This window comes from Cherax quadricarinatus, chromosome 7 (genome assembly GCF_038502225.1).
Source record: "Cherax quadricarinatus isolate ZL_2023a chromosome 7, ASM3850222v1, whole genome shotgun sequence".
In the NCBI taxonomy this organism is placed as follows: domain Eukaryota; kingdom Metazoa; phylum Arthropoda; class Malacostraca; order Decapoda; family Parastacidae; genus Cherax; species Cherax quadricarinatus.
The window spans coordinates 22,409,302-22,433,747 of record NC_091298.1 but is presented as its reverse complement, the minus strand read 5'-3'; the positions used below and the strand labels follow the sequence as shown (position 1 = coordinate 22,433,747).

Sequence of the window (24,446 nt, the reverse complement as noted above, 5' to 3'; positions counted from 1 at the left end):
AGAGAGAGTGTTCTCCAGTAAGAGTAGGCCTTAGACAGCAATGAGTATTGTCAACATGGTTGTTAAACATATTTATAGATGGGGTTGTAAAAGAAATGAATGTCAGGGTGTTGGGGAGAGGTGTGGGATTAAAATATGCAGAACCTCATACAAAGTGGTCACAGTTGCTTTTTGTCTATGACACTGTGCTTTTGGGAGATTCTGAAGAGAAGTTGCAAAGGTTGGTGGACTAAATTGGGAGGGAATGTAAAATAAGGAAATTAAAAGTGAACATGAGAAAGAGCAAGGTCATGAGGGTAACAAATAATTTAAGCAATGAAAGACTGGATATCAGATTTGAAGCAAGGAGTATGGAGGAAGTGAATGTATTCAGATATTTAGGATTGGACTTGTTGGCGGATGGGTCAAGGGCCAGATGGGCTTTAGGGGCTGCATCCCAGGGGTCTCCAGAGATTAACCCTTTCAGGGTCGACAGGCCCTCTCCCAGACTTGTTCTTGGGGTCGACAAATTTAAAAAAAAAAAAAAAAAAATATTTTTTCTTATGAAAAGATAGAGAAGCTTTTCCCGATCATAATGACACCAAAAGTATGAAATTTGATGGAAAGCTTATGGAATTATGCTCTTGCAAAGTTAGCGGTCTCGACGATGTTTACGCATCGGCGATTTTGCCCACTTTGAGCCCTATTTTCGGCCAATTCCAGTGCACTAGTCGACAAAAATCATAACTATTTCGCTAGAACTCCGTTTTTTCTATCGAATGAGTACAAGAAACCACCCATTTACCGATTTCAACTATCCAATAATGTGGTCAGAATTTAGCAATTTTGCCAGTCTCACACAAATTTCAAAAGATGCCAATTTCCAAATAGGGTCCAGAATAAACAAGAAAGACATTCCTGGCACTAAAATAACATTTCCTCTGTTCATTAGTCATGTCCCCATGCCCCTCTTACATTCTTTTGCTTTCCACTTTGAATTTTTATTCTCACAAAAAATAGAAGATTTACTGCTATGCAGACTACTGCATCAGTGTAGAAATAGTATAAATAATATCAGTGCACTTGTGAAAGAATATTAGATTCACCAGTTGACGTGTATTGAACGCGTAGCATGATTTGTTTACTTTTGAACTTTGGTAAAAATCGAAGATTTCTGCTACTTTGAGCTCAATTTCAAGGTACTTTTCATTGTAAAACCAATCAAAATCATCTCAATTTCTGTAATATGTCTTCCATTCTATAAAATGAGACCAGGAAAACTAGAATACCATCATAAATACCATACGAAAATACAGTGCAAAGTCACTGTTTTAAACTAAAAACACTCAAAGTTTTTTTTTCTCATTACGCACTGTGTGCTGCAGGATTTTTTTTATACTACGCACATTGACCACATAGACCCATTCTTTCCTACGTAGGCCTACCAGCTTTCTTTCACTAGATTTGAGGGCGCTAGAATTTAGGCGTACTAGTACGACAAAAACCCTGGTGCATAAGCCATACTAGTACGAATGTCAGAAACCCTGAAAGGGTTAAGTGAAAAATGTTCAGTTACTGCTGCAAGTTTATAATTTTTTTCAACAAACTGGCCATATCCCACCAAGGCAGGGTGACCTAAAAAGAAAAATGAAAGTTCTTCTTTTTAAATTTAATAATTTCTTTCTTTCAAAAAACCAGCCGTATCCCACTGAGGCAGGATGGTCAAAAAGAATAATGAAAGTTTCTCTTTTTAAATTTAGTAATTTATACAGGAGAAGGGGTTACTAGCCCCCTGCTCCAGGATTTTAGTCACCCCTTATGACACACATACCATATGGAGGAAGAATTCTTTTCCACTTCCCCATGGAAATAAGAGGAAATAAAGAAGAATAAGAAATATTAAGAAAACAGAAGAAAACCCAAATGGGTGTGAAAATATATATGTGTACATGCATGTGTAGCGTGACTTAAGTAGAAGTAGCAAGATATACCTATTATCCTCTGTGTGTATAAGACAGAAAAAAGACACCAAAAATCCTACCATCATGTACAACAATTACAGGTTTCTGTTTCATACTCACTTGGCAAGATGGCAGTACCTTCCTGCGTGGTTGCTGTCTACCAACCTTCTACCTATAAAATTTATAATTCATCAAACTGGCCATATCCCACAAAGGCAGGGTGATCTAAAAAGAAAAACGAAAACTTCTCTTTTTAAATTTAGTAATATATACAGGAGAAGGAGTTATCAGCCCCTTGCTCCCAGCAACACCTCTTATGACACATGGCTTAAGGAGGAAGAATTCTGTTTCACTTCCCCATGGAGATAAGAGGAAATAAAAAAGAACTAGTGAGAAAATAGAAGAAAATCCAGAGGGGTGTGTATATATATGCTTGTACATACAGTGGACCACCGACATTAGATGTTAATCCGTTCCTGAGAGCCATCGAATGTCAAAAATATCAAAAGTCGAATTAATTTTCCCCATAAGAAATAATGGAAATCAAATTAATCCGTGAAAGATACCCAAAAGTATGAAAAAAAATTTTACCACATGAAATATTAAGTTTAATGCAATAGAATAATTACAATAACAACAATAACAATAGACTAATAACAATAGAATAATTGACACTTACCTTTAATGAAGATCTGGTGATGATTGATGGGATGGGAGGAGGGGAGTGTGTGGATGGTGTTAGTGTTTAGAAGGGGAATCCCCTTCCATTAGGACTTGAACTGGCAGCCTCACCATGCCTTACCAAACTGTGTATGCCACTATGATTCTTAAATCTTTCAAACCAACCTTTGCTGGCCTTAAATTCACTCACATCACCACTAGTTGCAGGCAATTTCTTTATCAAATCATCATGCACTCCGACACACGCACTCCACTTTCGTACTTTGCAATTATTTCTTTCTTCATTTCAACAGTCATTAGCACCTTTTTTCTCGAAGGGTTGGCACTAGAAGCTTTCTTGGGGCCCATGGTTACTTATTTTGCAGAAACAAGCACCAAAAACAGTGATAATATAGATAATATGGAATGTACCAAATGTATCCTTAGATGCGCGCACACTGGCTGGCTTGTAAACACTGGCACACACAGTGCAGTTCAGGCTACATGTGGACACATCTCGTACGAATCGTATCGAATGTCGGGTTTTCCATCGAATGTCGAGGCGAAATTTTTGCGTTAAAATGCATCGAATGTCGGATTTATCGAATGCCGATGCCATCGAATGTCGGGGGTCCACTGTATATGTGGAATGTGACTCAAGTGAAAAATAGAAGTAGCAAGACATATCTGAAACCTTGCAAGTTTATGAGACAGAAAAAGACACCAGCAACCTACCATCGTGTAAAACAATTACAGGTTTCTGTTTCACACTCACTTGGCAGGACAGAAGTACCTCCCTGAGTGGATCATGTCTACCAACCTACTACCTAGGAATTCACAATTCTTCTTCTCTTCTTTCAACAAATTGGCTGTATCCCACCAAGGCAGGCCGGCTCAAAAAGAAAAACGAAAGTTTCTCTTTTTAAATTTAGTAATGCAGTGGACCCTTGATAATCATAAGGCTCGAAAGTCATAATTTTCGGAAATCATAACGTTTTTTTCGTCATAACATTGACTCACAAATTGTAGTTTGACTCGCAAATAGTCGTTCGTCTGGGATGAGTACACACAGCCCAGAGCAGCCTCACACTCCATTCCCAGCCAGTGCGCCATTATTTATCAGTGAGTGAGGATGATCCCTTGAGTTCATACGATACGTTTCATAATATTCCATTCATTTTAGTGCTTGCAACTGCTAAATAAGTCACCATGGCTCCAAAGAAAGAATGTGAGAAACACATATAATTTAAGAAAAAGTTTGTAGAAAAATATGAAAGTGGTGGTGGTAGAATGGTAGCAGTTGTGATTGTGGCAGAGGGTGGTAGTGATGGTGGTAGAGAGTGCTAGTGATGGTGGTAGAGGGTGCCTTCTTCAGTGATTCAGCGATTCTACTAACTCCGCCAATGTTGTTGGAGTTATACAGGGCTACAGAAAACACCGCTGCCTCAGCTGCTGCTTCACCACCATTATGGACGGCTTATTCACCCAACAACAACACAACACAACACCTCTCATGACATACATAATGACTTATTTTATTCATTCTAGAGTATATTCCATGTTTCTATGTTATTAATATTGTTTATTAGTTGAATTGTGATAGATAAATAAGCCATAGAGTTGATATTAGTGTCATTTCCTCCAACAATAAACTCGCCTCCTCTCCCTCTGCCCTGTCTGCCATACACCAAGAGTCTTCAGTAAAGGTAAGTGTGATGTTAAATGTTCATTTATACATTTTATTAGTGCTTTACATTTATTTGGCATTCTTCTCTGCATTTTTTTTTTTTAACAAGTCAGCCATCTCCCACCGAGGCAGGGTGACCCAGAAAAGAAAATACTTTCATCATCATTCAACACTTTCACCTCACTCACACATAATCACTGTTTTTGCAGAGATGCTCAGAACACAACAGTTTAGAAGCATATACGTATAAAGATACACAACATATCCCTCCAAACAGTTAATATCCCGAACCCCTCCTTTAGAGTGCAGGCATTGTACTTCCCATTTCCAGGACTCAAGTCCGGCTATATAAAAATAACTGGTTTTCCTGAATCCCTTCACTAAATATTACCCTGCTCACGCTCCAACAGATCGTCAGGTCCCAAATACCATTTGTCTCCATTCACTCCTATCAAACACGCTCATGCACGCCTGCTGGAAGTCCAAGCCCCTCGCCCACAAAACCTCCTTTACCCCTTCCTTCCAACCTTTTCGAGGACGACCCCTACCCCGCCTTCCTTCCCCTACAGATTTATACACTCTCCATGTCATTCTACTTTGATCCATTCTCTCTAAATGACCAAACCACCTCAACAACCCCTCTTCAGCCCTCTGACTAATACGTTTATTAAGTCCACACCTTCTCCTAATTTCCACACTCCAAATTTTCTGCATAATATTTACACCACACATTGCCCTTAGACAGGACATCTCCACTGCCTCCAACCGCCTCCTCGCTGCTGCATTCACAACCCATGCTTCACACCCATATAAGTGTGTTGGTACTACTATTCTTTCATACATTCCCTTCTTTGCCTCCATAGATAACGTTTTTTGTCTCCACATATATCTCAACACACCACTCATCTTTTTACTGCATCAATTTTATGATTAACCTCATCCTTCGTAAATCCATCCGCCGACACGTCAACTCCCAAGTATCTGAAAACATTCACTTCTTCCATACTCCTCCTCCCCAATTTGATATCCAATTTTTCTTTATCTAAATCATTTGATACCCTCATCACCTTACTCTTTTCTATGTTCACTTTCAACTTTCTACCTTTACACACACTCCCAAACTCATCCACTAACCTTTGCAATTTTTCTTTAGAATCTCCCATGTAAATGTAAATTTATATTTAAGCTCGGGAAGTGGCTAGGGAAGTGACCCCTGAAGTGAACTAGAGTCCTTATGGAGGGGGATTCTCCTTCCAGACAATAACCTCTCTTCCATTCATCAACAACAGCCTTCAATAAAGGTAACTGTCATGTTGAATGTTCATTCTTTTGTTGTTGATACTTCTGGGTGTCTGGAACAAATTAATTGGATTTACATTATTTCTTATGGGGAAAATGAATTCGCAAATTGTCAATTTCAATAATAGTCACACTCTCTGGAATGGATTAATTACGAAAAACGAGGATCCACTGTATATACGGGCAGATGTTGCAAATGTATGGAATAGGAGGTAGGTTACTGAAAACAGTGAAGAGTATCTGCGAGGGTAGTAAGGCTCAGGTCTGAGTATGTAGGAGAGTGGGAGATTATTTTGCAGTAAAAGCATGCCATAGATGAGGATGTGTCATGTCACCATGGTTGCTCAATATATTTATAGATGGAGTTGTAAGAGAACTAGTCAACGGCCATACCACGTTGAACGCATCGCTTCTTGTCCAATCAGTGAAGTTAAGCAACGTTGGGTTTGGTTAGTACTTGGATGGGTGACTGCCTGGGAACACCAAATGCTGTTGGCATTTTTAGTTTAGATTTAGAAAGGATATAGGAAAGTATTGGTTTGGAAATAGGGTAGTTATGAGTGGAACAGTCTACCTAGTTGGGTTATTGAGGCTAAAACCTTGGGTAGTTTCAAATGTAGGCAGGATAAATGCATGAGTGAGAGGGGTTGGATTTGAGTGGGACTTGCATATGAGTGGATAGGGTTAACAGAGCTTATTTCTTGGGTGGCATTGAAAATTAGTTGGGCAAATGTATTGTTAGTGGGATGGATTGTAAAGGACCTGCCTAGTATGGGCCAACAGGCCTGCTGCAGTGTTCCTCCTTTCTTATGTTCTTATGAATGCTTGGATGTTGGCAAAAGGGGTGGGGTTGAAAGATAAAGAATCTAACACAAAGTGGGAGTTGTCACAGTTGCTCTTTGTGGATGACACTGTGCTTCTGGGAGATTCTGAAGAGAAACTGCAGAGGTTGGTGGATAAGTTTGGTAGGGTATTTAAAAGAAAAAAATTAAAAGTGAATAGTATTGGAAAGAGTAAGGTGATGAGAAGAACAAAAAAAAATTAGGTAACCAAAGACTGGATATCAGATTGGAGGGAGAGAGTATGGAGGAGGTGAATGTATTCAGATATTTAAGGAGTGGATGTGTCAGCAGATGGGTCTATGAAAGATGAGGTGAATCATAGTACTGATGAAGGGAAAATGGTGAGTGGTGCACTTAGGAGTCTGTAGAGACAAAGAATTTTGTCCATGGAAGCAAAGAGGGGAATGTATAAGGGGATAGTTATACCAATGCTCTTATAATGGTGTGAAGCATGGGTGGTGAATGTTGCAACAAGGAGAAGGCTGGAGGTGGTGGAGACGTCGTGTCTGAGGGCAGTGTGTGGTGTGAATATAATGCAAAGAATTTATAGTTTGAAAATTAAGAGGAGGTGCAGGATTACCAAAACTATTATCCAGAGGGTTGAGGAGGGGTTATTGAGGTGGTTCAGACATGTAGAGAGGATGGAACGAAACCAAATGATTTTGAGAGTGTATAAAGCTGTAGTGGAGGGAAGGCGGGGTAGGGGTCAACCTAGGAAAGGCTGGAGGGAGGGGGTAAAAGAGGTTTTGTGTGCAAGGGGCTTGGACATCCGTCCTCCATATATCCAGCCAGTCAGTGTCAGTCACTCACTTTCGCATACATGCGTGCCTGTGTCTGTGTGTTTGTTTTATGAAAGAGCGGAAGCAAGTGGTTTTTATGACTTGACATACTGTTGGTGAGCAAGGTAAGATTTATGAAGGACAGTGAATGAGGATGAAAATGTTTCTTCTTTTTTGCATCGCCCTACCCTGGGAGAGACAGCCAGTGTGTTAAAAATATAAAATAAAAATAATAATAAACTGATTTTTTATTGAGTGCCTATTCTTTAAAACATTCACTAGTGCAACAACAATGAAGAAGAAATAATATAATTCATATTTAAGAGAGACAGTATAATCAGGTTCATAAGTTCTAGAAAATAGAGATGTGTTTTCAACTGAGACTTGAAAGCATGAACAAATTCCTGACTCTTAGCAGACACTTGTAACATGATGAACAATCTAGGAGCTACATACATAAGAAATGGTTCTTTCTGTGAACGCTTTCTTCACAACAGCACATGGCTGAGTCTAAAAGTGTCCACTGTAATTATATAATTCACAAAAGCATTCCCTAGCCCAATGAAAGAGGTACAACATCAGCAAGATACTTGGGTTTATTAAAGTTAATAACTTTACATGTAACTTAATAGACAGAGTTTAAAGTAGAACATACAAACAGACTAGTAGGAACCCCAGTTGGAAGCAAATAATACCAGTCTACCTGCATGATTCAGTACAGACTAAAGTCTTGTTAGCAAGTAATTACAACTTACAAACAATTGCAAAAATCAATTCAAGAGAAAACAAAAGAATGAATAAGGACCAAGACACTGTTTATCAGTACCACAATCAATGGTGCCAAAATCCCCAATCTGTACTTCCTGAAGTTTTCTCTTGACAATAAAAATCTTTCTTACCCTCATTTAGTTTAAATTTTCTATTTAGCATCCTAGTCTGAATATTCAACAAAGGAGAACAAAACCAGTGTTTTGCATCTACTACATTTAGATCATGGATGTAGACTTACAAACTGTCACCCAGAAATTATAATCAGCCCTGTGAGCATCCAACAGTGAGGCTAAGCCACTAAAATAAGTGGTACATAATACTGGCCATAGGGCAAAGGAGCTGGTTTAGATGAAGATTGAGACACTTATGCAGCATATGGGAATCTTTATTCAGGAAACGTTTCGCCACACAGTGGCTTCATCAGTCCAATACAAAGAGGAAGGCGTAAGGATAGGAGGAGAATGAGGTAATCAGTCCCTCAACCTGGAGTCGATGTGTTCAGTCCATCAATCTTGTAGAAGATTGATGGACTGAACACATCGACTCCAGGTTGAGGGACTGATTACCTCATTCTCCTCCTATCCTTACGCCTTCCTCTTTGTATTGGACTGATGAAGCCACTGTGTGGCGAAACGTTTCCTGAATAAAGATTCCCATATGCTGCATAAGTGTCTCAATCTTCAACATGTCGGTTTTTCAAACCATTCATCACAGCTGGTTTAGATACAGAATCACTGACTAATACTTCATATGACTGACACAGAGATATGATTTTAGACGTGACAATGCAGTATCCCAAAAAGCTACAGCTGAAAAGATGACTTACCAGTAATCCATGATTAATGATATCAAATGCAGAAGTGTTGCACAAAACAGGCTGAAAAGCATTTCCTAAACAAATATTTGGTACCAAGCCATCTTAGTTGAATGAAATAATCAATATGCAGAGTAAAACATTAATATGCACCAGAAAAGAACACAACTCATCAAAAACAGGACATTCAATCAATTTAGAAAGGAACAAACATAGAAACAGCATAATATCTGGAAAATGTTTTCTGAATTAAGGAAAGGCTTCTTGAGAGGCAGCCAAACCTTTACTGACTGTGGAAAACATCCACTTCGAAAATAATGATTGATCACCACAGTTTTACAAGGTACAGCACTGTCATATGTGAGCAACTTTGAACATTTATAGATGCACAATATGTCTTTATTAGAACCCCTTCCTTGCTAACTGGAGAAAATTAAAAAAAAAAAAAAAAAGAAAGAAATCTGTGATACATCATGAACCAAAAGAAGAACAGAGAACTCTGCACCTGCTTCAGATGAATTCAAGTCCAAACAAATATTCTTTATTTTCCCACAAAAATAATCAAAGAAGGCCATGGACAGCTGAAAGCGGATTCATAAGCATACAAAGCAGATTCAGTTACATGATCAAGCAGGTAATTTAGACTGGTGAACAGGAGCCCCTGATTTCCACTGCAAGATTAAATTTTCCCTGTATTATTCCACCTTACAAGCTGATACCCTATTCACAACTGTACTATGGGTTTCCACATAATGGACTATGAATCTTTGCAATTGGTCAACATGCAGTGAAGATGAATCCACACTGTTCACTGTATCTCTCACCATCACACCAACCTGGTTAACATCAAGATTTCTATAATTATGGAAAGACAGTATACACTCACAGGAAGGTGGCACCAAAAATATCAACATTAAGATTGTACACAATAATATTAAGAGGTATATTCCCAACATCTTTAACCCTTTCAGGGTTTCGGCCGTATTAGTAGGGCTTACGCACCAGTGTCCATGACGTACTGGTATGCCTAAATTCTAGCGCCCTCAAATCTAGTGAGAGAAAGCTGGTAGGCCTACATATGAAAGAATGGGTCTATGTGGTCAGTGTGCGCAGTATAAAAAAAATCCTGCAGCACACAGTGCGTAATGAGAAAAAAACTTGACCATGATTTTGGATTAAAACAGCAACTTTGTACTGTATTTTCGTATGGTATTTATTGTTGTATTCTAGTTTTCCTGGTCTCATTTTATAGAATGGAAGACATATTACAGAAACTGAGATGATTTTGACTGGTTTTGCAATGAAAAGTACCTTGAAATTGAGCTCAAAGTAGCAGAAATGTTCGATTTTTACCAAAGTTCAAAAGTAAACAAATCATGCTATGCATCCAATACACATCAACTGGTGAGTCTAATATTCTTTCACAAGTGTGCTGATATTATTTATACCATTTCTGCACTAATGCAGTAGTCTGCATAACAGTAAATCTTCTATTTTTTTGTGAGAATAAAAATTCAAAGTGAAAAGCAAAAGAATGTAAGAGGGGCATGGGGACGTGACTAATGAACAGAGGAAATGTTATTTTAGTGCCAGGAATGTCTTTCTTGTTTATTCTGGACCCTATTTGGAAATTGGCATCTTTTGAAATTTGTGAGAGATTGGCAAAATTGCTAAATTCTGACTACTGTATTGGATAGTTGAAATCGGTAAATGGGTGGTTTCTTGTGCTCATTCGATAGAAAAAATGGAGTTCAAGTGAAATAGTTATGATTTTTGTTGACTAGTACACTGGAATTGGCTGAAAATAGGGCTCAAAGTGGGCAAAATCGCCGATGCGTAAACATCATCGAGACCGCTAACTTCGTAAGAGCGTAATTCCGTAAGTTTTCCATCAAATTTCATACTTTTGGTGTCATTATGACTGGGAAAAGATTCTCTATCTTTTCATAAGAAAAATAATTTTTTTTTTTTATATTTGGGGGACCCTGAGAACAAGTCTCGGAGAGGGCCTGTGGACCCTGAAAGGGTTAATGCTTTGAGAATTGGAAGTAGACAGAACCAAGTGCAATATATGATCACCAATGTGGGTGGGTGGGTGTTAATGAACTATTCTCAAAATTATTCAAATCTATTAGCTCCAGGAACTCGCATGAATACGGTTTCTGTTGTTGACAACCACTCAAATAGTAAAAGCCACCACATACAAGGCAACCATACCTCTTTGCGAAGGATTCAATAAGAAAACTAAACTCATCAAAAAACAAGGAATCTGTGTCTTCGGTGCCAGGATGATATACAACCATGATTCTCATAGTCTGTCAATGGCAATTTGCTACTTCCATTACCTCAAATTATGTAACAGGCTAACCAAGTGATATATGATGAACATTTGCCATTCATACTATGCACCTTAACATATAACAGTGGCAAGCAATCATGCATAATTCCAAGTACAAGTAGTGCCTTTCAAGAACAAACGAAAGTTCTCCAATGACAGGGTTGATATAAACTTCACCTAAACTTCTGTGAGCACCCTCTCCAAGATGCCTAAGAATAGTATTCTGGGATATTTATACAGTGGCACCCCGAGTTACAAACTTAATTTGTTCCAGGAGGCTGTTCAAGTGCCATTACAGAATGAATTTGTTCCCATAAGGAATAATGTAAATTAGATTAGTCTGTTTTAGACCCCCCAAAAATACACTTACAAAAGCACTTACAAAAATACACTTACATAACTGTTCGAGCTGGGAGCTGTTCCAAACTAAAGGTATCACTGTATTACGGCTGTACTATGTTGTGATTATTGACCAGTTCCTGACAGAGTGGCACTTTTATTACATGTATTCATATTGTGGAGACAAAAAACGTTATCTATGGAGGCAAAGAAAGTATAGTAGTACGAACACACTTATATGGGTGTGAAGCTTGGGTTGTGAATGCAGCAGCGAGGAGGCGGTTGGAGGCAGTGGAGATGTCCTGTCTAAGGGCAATGTGTGGTGTAAATATTATGCAGAAAATTTGGAGTGTGGAAATTAGGAGAAGGTGTGGACTTAATAAAAGTACAGTGGACCCCCGCATAACGATCACCTCCGAATGCGACCAATTATGTAAGTGTATTTATGTAAGTGCGTTTGTACGTGTATGTTTGGGGTTCTGAAATGGACTAATCTACTTCACAATATTCCTTATGGGAACAAATTCGGTCAGTACTGGCACCTGAACATACTTCTGGAGTGAAAAAATATTGTTAACTGGGGGTCCACTGTATTAGTCAGAGGGCTGAAGTGGTTTGGTCATTTAGAGAGAATGGATCAAAGTAGAATGACATGGAGAGTGTATAAATCTGTAAGGGAAGGAAGGCGGGGTAGGAGTCATCCTCGAAAAGGTTGGAAGGAAGGGGTAAAGGAGGTTTTGTGGGCGAGGGGCTTGGACTTCCAGCAGGCGTGCATGAGCATGTTCGATAGGAGTGAATGGAGACAAATGGTATTTGGGACCTGACAATCTGTTGGAGTGTGAGCAGGGTAATATTTATTGAAGGGATTTAGGGAAACCAGTTATTTATATATAGCCACACTTGAGTCCTGGAAATGGGAAGTACAATGACTGCACTCTAAAGGAGGGGTTCGGGATATTGGTAATTTGGTGGGATATGTTGTGTATCTATACACGTATATGCTTCTATACACAAATAACCCGCACATAAAAGAGAGAAGCTTACGACGACGTTTCGGTCCGACTTGGACCATTGACAAAGTCACATTAACCAGAGGGGGAGCAGGACGGCTATATATAGACAGGAAGAGGTGGTGGTGGTAGTAGTAGTAGTAGTACAGGAATTGTATATAATACTGACAAGATGAAATTAAGACACATGCACAACACCCGGGCATCCCCATCGTAGACGCTTCACCATCCAGCCAGCCACTGGATGGCAAAACGTCCACAACAAAGACAACCAGATGCCGCACATGTGTCTTAATTTCATCAGTAGTTGTAGTAGTAGTAGTAGAAGAAGAAGAGGTAGTAGTAGTGGTAGTGGTAGAAGTGGGAAATAAGGAAGACGAGCCAGTCAAATACAAAGGAAGGAGAGCACTGCAAGAGAGCTAGATGCCCACAGAGGGAGAGCAAGCGCACAGAGGTGCGTGAAAGGGGAAGTGGTGAAATAAATGAAGAAGGAACAGAAACACGAGACAGGAGAGAGAAAGACAACAGAGGAGAAAAGGAAAGAGGAAAGGGGAAGAGGAAGAAGAAAAAAGAAAAAAAGAAAAAAGAAAAAAAAAAAAAAAAAAAAAAAATTAGGATTCAGGTTAAGTCACGGGTGTTCTGAAGTTTGGAGCATTTTACAATGTAGTGGGAGAGGAAGGCATCTACAGAGACGAAGTCAGGGCTAAGGTTCATACAAGGAAAGTTGTGTATTAGAGAGGATTCAACTAGACGGCGACTGTTCGAGTTGGAAGTAGGGAAGACAGTTTTAGCAGAAGACCAGTCAATAGGATGGCTATGATCTTGTCGGTATTATATACAATTCCTGTACTACTACTACTACTACTACCACCACCTCTTCCTGTCTATATATAGCCATCCTGCTCCCCCTCTGGTTAGTGTGACTTTGTCAATGGTCCAAGTCGGACCGAAACGTCGTCGTAAGCTTCTCTCTTTTATGTGCGGGTTATCTGTGTATCGTTCCAGTCATGGTATTGTGCCTTTTTTTGTTATTTATGGACCCCGCAGTTAAGCGTCATATTCTCTCCAACTTTTTTAATGTTCTTCCCTCTTTTAAACCCCTCTTTCGATCTTATGAGGCTGCTCTTATTGCTACCAGGCGTCGTAAGAATCAGCTTCGCTTCCTACGTGACTGTCTTGCTGAGCAAGTTCTGCCACCTTCCTTCTCCCACTTCCCGAAAACCAACCCACTGGGCACTCCCTTTCCTGATCATGCCCGTCTCCTACTTCAACAACTCATTCTTTCTACTAATTCGCAGGTTGAAGATGCCTTCTTTACCTTCCGTCAACGTCAACGTGCTCTCTTTGCTGCTCTACCACAGGATCTCTGTAACCTTCTCTCTACCATTGCCTTTGACACTGCTCGCCTGAATGCACAAATTCATTCTTCTAAACTACAGAATAAACTACAACGTCTCATCTCAGCTAGCCCTTGGTCTAAATTCTCCCTCACTGACTGTGTTACTAATCTGTCTTCTGTCTCACTCTCTCAGTATGAGCTTGAACTTCTTGGTTTTGGTCTTTCCTTTGCCACTTCGCCTACTCCTCGCGCTGGTATTTCCCTGATTAGCTCTTTTGATTCCTTTCGTCAATCTCGCTTCCGTAATCTTCCTGACTTGTCCACTTTTCGTGGTGCTCTCCTTCCAGCTCTTGTTAGTCTGTTTTCTAAGAATCACCACCTTCCACGCCGTTACCAACTTGCCCTTTCTTCTCTTAAATCCAACATTAACATTGTCATACTATCTTCTGACAAAGGTAATTCGGTAGTTATCCTTCATCGCAAGGATTACCTCCGTAAAGCTGATGTCTTGCTCTCTGACTCACGCACTTACACTCCTCTCGTTTCCAACCCTCTTGATCGCATCAAGAGAACTTTCAACAAAAAACTAAGGACTCTCTCCGACCTCTGTCCTCCTGACTTTGACCTTGTTCAACGGTTTCGTGTCATCTGTCCCTCTCTTCCCTATTTCTATGGCCTTCCCAAAACTCATAAACCTGATATTCCTCTTCATCCTATCATATCCTCTAGAGGTTCTGTCTCTTATTCTCTTACTTCTTGGCTGGCCAAAACCCTCACTCCCTTTCTTGGTACTTTTTCTCCTGCCCACCTCCGTCACTCTCAAGACTTCATTGAACGGGTTCGCTCTCTCCCAACCTGTAAGATGCTTAGTCTTGACGTTGAGTCCCTCTTCACCAATGTCCCTCTTGATGATGTCCTTGATTTCCTTAGAGAGAAGGCCCATGAAGGCTTTCTTCATCTCCCTATCCCCACTGACGTCTTTCTTGATCTGATCCGCCTCTGTGTGGACTCTAACTCCTTTTCCTTCCAAGGGAAATATTATTCTCAAACCTTCGGTGTCGTTATGGGCTCTCCTCTCTCTCCTGTCCTTGCTAATCTTTACATGGAATACTTCGAGACTGTTCTTCTTCCTACCCTCGATGTGCAACCTTCACTCTGGCTCCGCTATGTGGATGACATCTTTGCTCTGTGGCCTCATGACTCCAGTCTCTTCCAACCTTTTCTTGAAGCTCTTAATAATCTTGCCCCTTCCATTAAGTTTAAAGCTGAATGGGAATCTAATTCCTTGATTCCTTTCCTTGATGTCCATGTCCACCGCTCAGTTACAGGTTTTTCCTTTTCCGTTTACCGTAAACCTATGCACAGTGGCATGTACATTCACTACTTTTCCTATCATGCTTCCCCTGTCAAGAAAAGTGTTCTTATCTCCCTCTTTCTCCATGCCCTCCGCATCTATGATCCTCAGTTCCTTCCAGCAGAAATTTCCACTCTTCATAATTCGTTCTCCCGTCTTGGCTACCCTTCCCATTTCATAGACTCTGCCCTCTCACGTGCTAAACGCAATTTCTTCTCTCCCAAACTCTCTACCCACGGGAACTCTTCTATCCTCTGCCTTCCCTACATTTCCGGTCTTTCTAATCTCAACAATTCTCTCCGTCCCTTAGACATCAAGCTTACCTTCCGCCAGACTAACACTCTTCGCACTAATCTCGTTCATACCTCTCCTCCCTCTACAGATGTTCCTGGTGTCTACTCTATTTCTTGCTCCTCCTGTCCTCTTCAATACTTCGGAGAAACTGGTCGATCTCTTTCTGACAGACTTAGGGAGCACAAAAATAGTGTTAGGCTTGCCGACACTAACAATGCTCTTTTCTGTCACGTCAGAGATCATAGCCATCCTATTGACTGGTCTTCTGCTAAAACTGTCTTCCCTACTTCCAACTCGAACAGTCGCCGTCTAGTTGAATCCTCTCTAATACACAACTTTCCTTGTATGAACCTTAGCCCTGGCTTCGTCTCTGTAGATGCCTTCCTCTCCCACTACATTGTAAAATGCTCCAAACTTCAGAACACCCGTGACTTAACCTAAATCCTCATTTTTTTTTTCTTTTCTTTTCTTTTTTCTTTTTCCTTCTTCCTCTTCCCCTTTCCTCTTTCCTTTTCTCCTCTGTTGTCTTTCTCTCTCTTGTCTCGTGTTTCTGTTCCTTCTTCATTTATTTCACCACTTCCCCTTTCACGCACCTCTGTGCGCTTGCTCTCCCTCTGTGGGCATCTAGCTCTCTTGCAGTGCTCTCCTTCCTTTGTATTTGACTGGCTCGTCTTCCTTATTTCCCACTTCTACCACTACCACTACCTCTTCTTCTTCTACTACTACTACTACAACTACTGATGAAATTAAGACACATGTGCGGCGTCTGGTTGTCTTTGTTGTGGACGTTTCGCCATCCAGTGGCTGGCTGGATGGCGAAGCGTCTACGATGGGGATGCCCGGGTGTTGTGCATGTGTCTTAATTTCATCTTGTCAGTATTATATACAATTCCTGTACTACTACTACTACTACTACTACCACCACCTCTTCCTGTCTATATATAGCCGTCCTGCTCCCCCTCTGGTTAGTGTGACTTTGTCAATGGTCCAAGTCGGACCGAAACGTCGTCGTAAGCTTCTCTCTTTTATGTGCGGGTTATTTGTGTATTGTTCCAGTCACGGTATTGTGCCTTTTTTTGTTATATATGCTTCTAAGCTGTTGTGTTCTGGGCACCTCTGCAAAAACAGTGATTATGTGTGAGTGAGGTGAAAGTGTTGAATGATGATTAAAGTATTTTCTTTCTTTTTGGGTCACCCTGCCTCGGTGGGAGATGGCCGACTTGTTAAAAAAAAAAAAAATCATATTGTTACTGTACTGCATTCATGGGAAGAAATTATTATTACATTCATGGGAACAATCAGATTCGAACCAAGGAAAGTAAAGGAAGGGTAGCTTCATGCTGATCAGATGGCCTAAGGGTAAATGTGTGTTTATAGCCACGGTAATGTTGGTTAGATGCACTGAGGGAAGCCTGTATTAAGATGCCATCATGCTGAGTCAGACACTGAGGGCAAATGTGAACCATACCATGTTTAAATTGTGCAATGGTTTCCAAAGTACATAGCTGTTAAAGAAAACTTTCATTGTTTAACTCTATCCAATATGAATTTACCAACTTAACTAACAAATGTTAGTTAAGCTATTTTTATATTAAACAGAAACTAGGAAAAAATTTAAGAGTTTTTTAACTGTGCTAACAAATATATGGAAATTAACTTTAAGCTATTCTACTATAAAATTCATACTAATCACCATATAATTTAAGCTTTAGATTAGTGTATTATTATGACTATCTTACCTTAAATGTATCACTGAGATGATATGAATGAACCTGAAGAACAGTAGTAGCATATATACTGCACTCACTCTTCTCAGCACTGACAAGTTGTGCAAGTGCTCGGGTGCTGAGTCTAGCCCCAGCATGGTAGATTGTCAGGGCTGCATCATTGTTACCAGTCGGTCTGTCCTCGTGATGGTAACGATTCTCCCAATAAGTTTCTAGGCCTGGAGTTGCTGTCATTACATTTTTACAGATGTTAGAAAATATTGAAAATAGTAATAATTATGTTTAGCAACACACATTACTATCTATAGTATACAGTATTATACGTATATAATAAATACTAGGGAACAGAAGAACAACAGTGAATTTTAGTACACCATACACTACAAGAGATAGTGTACACAAAGGTAAACAATAAGGTTCACAGTATATACATACATCGAAATCTCTTTAAAGATGGGGAAATGCTAAATCCAAAAATGCCATACAGTACTTGGAGAATGGTAAAAGTTCAGGTTTGATCCAAGGATGAGGAGAGTAGTTCCAATTCCTTGTATTAAGAGCCCTTAACCAGCATAAAGTTCCACCCCCTTCCCCATCATGAAGGGTCAAGATACAGAAGCAGCAACATTACAAACCTCAAACTTTAATCCAAGAAATTGGACCAAACTTTCTTTTCCTAAAGATTGAACCTGAATGCCTCCCATTCCCCCCAGGTGCTGTATAACTCCTATGAGTTTAGTACTTTCCCTATGAATGTAATGATCATCAGTAACAATGATGTGATACCAGAGATTTTACAAGAGACTGAACTTAATAATCTTCAGTGGGATGCAGCCAGTTTGTTGAAAGAAGAAACTTAGTAATCATAAAAATAATAAAAAAGGGAATGTATGAGAGTATAGTGGTACCAACACTCTTATATGGGTGTGAGGCATGGGTTGTGAATGCTGCAGCAAGACAGGCTGGAGGCAGTGGAAATGTCATGTCTCAGGGCAATGAGTGGTGTAAATATTATGCAGAGAATTCATAGTGTGGAAATTAGGAGGAGGTGTGGAGTTGCTAAAAGTATTATTCAGAGGGATGAAGAAGGGTTATTGAAGTGGTCTGGTCATTTAGAGAGGATGAAACAAAATAGGTTGACTTGGAGGATGTATAAATCTGTACTGGAAGGGAGAGGGGTAGAGGTCATCCTAGGAAAGGATGGAGGGAGGGGGTAAAAGAGATTGTGAATGCAAGGGGCTTGGACACACAACAGGCATGTGAGAGGTTGTTAGATAGGAGTGAATGGAGAGGAGTGATTTTTGGGACTTGACAAGCTGTTGAAGTGTGAGCAGAGTAATATTTTGAGAAGGGATTCGGGGAAACCAGTTAGCTGGACTTGAATCCTGGAGATGGGAAGTACAATGCCTGCACTCTAAAGGAGAGGTTTGGGATATTGGCTGTTTGGAGTGACATCTAAACTGTCATATCTGGGCACCTCAGCAAAGACAGTGATATTGTGTGAATGATTGTGAAAGTGTTTCTTTCTTTTTTGGGTCTCCCTGCCTCAGTAGGAGATGGCCGTCATGTTAAAAAAAATAATAATATAGTAGTGATAATATAATTCTAACAATAAATCTTCGTTTCCAAAAAGTACAAAATTATTGTGATTTAACAGACACCTGGACAATCTTTCTCTACTAGTGCTTTATATAGAGGGTTTACAGTAGTGTGTAATATATGATACTAAACTTTTATGGATGTAAGGTTTTAAAGCACAATGAATATTCTCTCCCAACTGTTTGTATATAGGCAGTACATATAAATTAGGCATGGTGTATGTTACATAAATTTTGGAAAATATTTAAAAAGGTTGAGTGTCGTAAGAGGCGACTAAAATGCCAGGAGCAAGGGGCTAGTAATCCCTTCTCCTGTATACATTACTGAAGTTATGAAGAGAAACTTTTGTTTTTCTTTTTGGGCTGCCTTGCTTTGGTGGGATATGGTCAGTTTGTTGAAAGAAGAAGATTTAAAAAGGTGTCTATTGAACAAGATTGTCACTTGAAACATTCTGGTTTACCAAGACAGGTGAAAGGCTGGAAAAGGTGCTATTCCTGGCCACCAACAAGCAGATAAAAAAAGCCACATCATGTGCTACCCAAATTTCACACATTACGTGATTTTTTTTAATGATTTATGTAGCATAATATCAAAGTTCTCCTGTGTAATCCAATTTTTTGGTTGCACCCACTGAACTGAGTTGCAAGAAAACTGGGTAATGTTAAGATGAGTTGTTAGATGATTTACTGTATACGTACAGTACACGCAAGTTGAAACAATTGTCATTATTTTTAACAATTTCTTACTGCAAGCATGTGGCAACTACTTTGGGTATATGAGAATGAAACACATGTGGAAGTCTTTGTCAAAAGTTTCAGGTGTTCCCTCAAATGTTTACAAACTTGAAGACATCTGAAATGTCCAGGTAATTCTATGATACACCCTCTAAAATAACAGAAAATATACTGTACTTACAAGAGTAATAGGGATTGTACAGCCATGAATCCACTTGATTAATAATGGCCTGGCTGATCAATGCTTCAAATTTGCGAGCAAAGAAAAGGTTGCGTGATGCTGAAGCCTGAAATATTAATTTTTTTTTTAATACACTGTATATGGGTGTGAAGCTTGGGTTGTGAATGCAGCAGCGAGGAGGCAGTCGGAGGCAGTGGAGATGTCCTGTCTAAGGGCAATGTGTGGTGTAAATATTATGCAGAAAATTTGGAGTGTGGAAATTAGGAGAAGGTGTGGAGTTAATAAAAGTATTAGTCAGAGGGCAGAAGAGGGGTTGTTGAGGTGGTTTGGTCATTCAGAGAGAATGGATCAAAGTAGAATGACATGGAGAGCGTATAAATCTGTAGGGTAAGGAAGGCGGGGTAGGGGTCGTCCTCGGAAAGGTTGGAAGAAAGGGGTAAGGGAGGTTTTGTGGGCGAGGGGCTTGGACTTCCAGCAGGCATGCATGAGCGTGCTTGATAGGAGTGAATGGAGACAAATGGTATTTGGGACCTGACGATCTGTTGGAGTGTGAGCAGGGTAATATTTAGTGAAGGGATTCAGGGAAACCGGTAATTTTTATATAGCTGGACTTGAGTACTGGAAATGGGAAGTACAATGCCTGCACTCAAAAGGAGGGGTTTCGGGATATTAGCAGTTTGGAAGGATATGTTGTGTATCTTTATACGTATATGCTTCTAAACTGTTGTGTTCTGAGCACCTCTGCAAAAACAGTGACTATGTGTGAGTGAGGTGAAAGTGTTGAATGATGAAAGTATTTTCTTTTTGGGTCACCCTGCCTCGGTGGGAGATGGCCGACTTGTTAAAAAAAAAAAAAAAATCTAGTATACCAGTAAGAATTAATGTTCCATTTGCAATTATAGAAAAAACACTAAATATTATAAATGATTAATTTATTATATGCTATGATAATCTCAAAGTATTTAAAAAAAATACTGTATTAATGCATAAACCAGCCAATACATCCAAGTTAACAGTCTCTAAACGTACTCTTTTTTTTTTTTAACACACCAGCCATCTTCCACCAAGACAGGGTTTTCTTGGATGCCTTCATAAATGTTAACTTGCTCATACTCAAATAGCACCACATCATACCATAAAAACAATTTGTCTCCACTCATTCTCACTTATCATGTTTGCACAAGCTTATTTGATGCACAAGCCCTTAGCAATCAAAACATTCTTTACTTCCTCCTTCCAACAGTTCCAGGGACAACCCATACACTTCCTTATACCCAAGATTTATACACCCTCTTGGTCGTCTCATTCTGCTCCATCCTCTCTAAATGCCCAGCCCACCTCAACAACCTTTCTTTAGACCTCTGACTTATACCTTTGGTAACCCCACACCATCTTATAATCTCCATGTTCCAAAGCCTCTGCATATTTATTCACACCACAGCTTGCTCTAAAACACATCTCCACTGCCTCCAGTCTTTTTTTCACTGCACCATTTAAAGAATATGCCTCACACCCATATAAAAATGTTGATACTACTACTCTGGTACATTAACTCTATCACAATAATCTTAATTAACACAGACTATTGCACAAGATGGGTTTTGAAAAGATGAGATACCTTCCTATGAATTCAATAAAATATCATAACTAACCTCAAGCTTAGTCCAATCTCCAGGAATGAAATCATTAGGTGAGCATCCACACCAGTCAACTATATGTTTATACTGGCACTTGCAGCCAAGTTTCCTTTTCCAGTTAGTTACATGAAGGTTGTTATCTGTGAAGGTCTGGCAGAATCGAGAGTTGCGGAGCACAGTATGAAAGAACGACTGGAAAAATAAGAGCGTGTGTGTGTGTGTTATCTCCAAAACATGGACAACATGCTAGTTTTCACTGACTCGGCATTAATCATTTTATCATCTTACATCATACAGGTTATTCTCCTCTTATGTTTAAAATCAGGTCAAGAAATACATGAAGAAACAAAAAGTCTAGTGATTAACCAGATCATTCCTAGAAAATTAACTAAAAAATTTATTAAGAGTAAAATGGCAAACATTATACAGAGCTCTTATAAAGCTCCTTTATAGAGTGTTAAATTTTTTGCAAATGCAATTTAAAAAGTGCATTCAAAACTACATAGCATGTACTATGAAGGTCTTTTCACATGCCATTCAATTTTGGATCCACTTTTTCATTTTCATTTAGAAAAACTGCACAATGTGCAAGAGCTTTATAAGAGACCTGATTGTACTGCTAATCCAAAACTGTGATAGAAAAGACCCTTTAAACTACTATTGGCATCTCACTGACAAGTGTTGCCACCCAAACACGAAAGTCATATGATCAAAGTTGATAGAACATCTGGAGAGCAAAATTTTGCTGCCCAACAGTTTGGCTTCAATTAAACAAAATCAGGCATGAAATGGACTGGTTGACTGCATCTACTTATGCTAGGAATAAAAGGAAAACTATTACAGCAAATCAGTGATTTCTTGCTTAAAATGCACATGTGAGCAGTGATAAGGGGAGAAAATGTCTGTGACAAAACTGTCCTACAAAACCACTCGAGACAGCCTACACAGCAGACATGGATGCACAGGTCTACATCATCCCCTGTACCGAATGTGATTGACTTTACATAGTTGAAACTGCTAGACTTCCCATATGCCTGCACAAATACAAATATGCCTGCAGAATGAAAAATGCCAACAAGAAAATGACAAAATTAAATGCAAGTGTTTACAGTCATCTGCAATCAAACTAAAGAACACCATATAACAAAATTGAGGAATATTTGCTCTGGCAACTCCTATAACATCTTGAAATAAAAGAAATTTACTGTGGAACAGCAGGCCTTTTGCAGTGTAATTACTCAGCAAATTTAGACATTAACAGGCCCATGCTAGGCAGATCTTACTCAAACCAACTCTTCTCAACTCAAATATTTGTCAAATCTATTTTTTAAAGCTACATCTGACCACTTGCCCCACAGGCTCCTCATTGCTCTATATACTTGATAAAGCATTTCACTCACAAGTAAGCTTTATCAAGTATATAGAGCAATGAGGAGCCTGTGGGGCAAGTGGTCAGATGTAGCTTTAAAAAATAGGTTTGACAAATATTTGAGTTGAGAAGAGTTAGTTTGAGTAAGATCTGCCTAGCATGGGCCTGTTAATGTCTAAATTTGCTGAGTAGTTACACTGCAAAAGACCTACTGTTCCACAGTAAATTTCTTCTATTTCAAGATGTTATAGGAGTTGCCAGAGCAAATATTTACCATTACCGGAAAAGTAACAAGTTATAATGATAAAGCAAACAGAACAGTAATTTTGCACTAGTTACTGCACAAAAGTTGAATGTAAAGGCAATAACAATGGCAGGATCACTCTACCAAACAGTGTGTGTTCTTCATGTACCCTGTTACTGTTCTACAATAAAGTTCATCCACTATCTGACTCTGCTCAATTTAAAATGCCTTTTTTTTGTAGGAATTTACACACATATCAACGAACACTTACCTCAGCAGGTAATAATGTATATGAATAAACCTTTTTGAGGCCTATCACAAGCTGATCCTGACTGTTTACTACATAATCAACAAAATTGCGATTAAGACACAGCCAGTCACTCCCACCATCCACACGTATTCCTGTTGAAGAAGCATACAAGAACAAGATTATTAACTTGACAACAGAAAAAATCAAGTTACATACAATATTAGATGACCCAGCAAATTGAATGTAATCCAGACTTTTGAAAAACTCATTATACCTAATGCAAAAAGGGTACTTAAGATGGGTTCTAACTATAAAGATGTAATGCATTCATGATTTTTTTTTTTTTTTTTTTGCAAGTCAAGTGTTTGGAACTTGGAACCTAATTTTCCATACACACCCTTGTTATAATCAAATATACATTACCAAGTCATAATATTCCACAAGTAATTTTATATATGCTTTTAAATATGAATATTTACCCAATATTTTACATTCAGTATTGTTCCTTTTCACTTACAAACTATATAAAACACTGTTTTTTGACTAGAATTAATGCATGTATTAATTCTAGTCAAAAAAAAAAAAAAACTTTCCAAAGCCAATGAATCCTCCTTCCCAAGTACTGATACTGTGAACTAAATCATTTATTTCTTTGAGTAGGAACTATTTTTGCAAATATTCCTGAGATTCAAAGCACCATCAGCAGCTATCTGACTTCATCCACCTGAATCCAATTACAGCCTATTAAATAGGATCAATTATTAATCCTTTCATTGTTACGACCCTTGAAATTAAAAGTGCTGCAGTTTAAAAACAAAAAATCTTTTATAATGGTAGAGGAGCTTTTTCTAAAGGTAAAGGCACAAAATATACAAAATTTTATGAAACTTATAGAATTATGCAGGCATAAAGTTGGTAGTCTGGGCACAATTTACACATCAGGGATTTTGGCCAGTTTAAGAAAATTCCAATATACAATGTGAGTTAATTCCTAGCTATTTTGCTATTATGCCTTCCATTCTATCAACTGAGCACAAGTAACTGCTCATTCAACTTCTAAACTAGCCTATAAAGTTCATATAAGTGGAAATCAGGCCAATTTTACACAAAATAAAAAAAATCCAATTTTAAAGTAGAGTCCAAAATAAACACTGTAGGCATTTCAGTCATTAAAGCAACCTTTCCTCTGTTCATTAATCATGTCCCCAGGCATCTCCTATAAAAACATTTGCTCTCCAT

At 39.0% G+C, this 24,446-nt stretch overlaps 1 protein-coding gene and 1 pseudogene across 1 annotated transcript in view; one reads left to right on the top strand and one right to left on the bottom strand.

The window, feature by feature from the left end:
- oxt (Xylosyltransferase oxt) overlaps positions 1–24,446 on the bottom strand; it is a 184,932-nt gene that overhangs the window by 35,503 nt on the left and 124,983 nt on the right. The window contains exons 10-13 of the mRNA XM_070082367.1: positions 23,229–23,359; positions 21,360–21,536; positions 19,708–19,813; positions 17,206–17,420 (exon numbers count right to left, since the gene is read on the bottom strand). Coding sequence (XP_069938468.1) covers positions 17,206–17,420; positions 19,708–19,813; positions 21,360–21,536; positions 23,229–23,359 — 629 coding nt within the window. The remainder of the gene's footprint in view (positions 1–17,205; positions 17,421–19,707; positions 19,814–21,359; positions 21,537–23,228; positions 23,360–24,446) is intronic.
- LOC128687083 (5S ribosomal RNA) lies at positions 5,966–6,084 on the top strand (annotated as a pseudogene).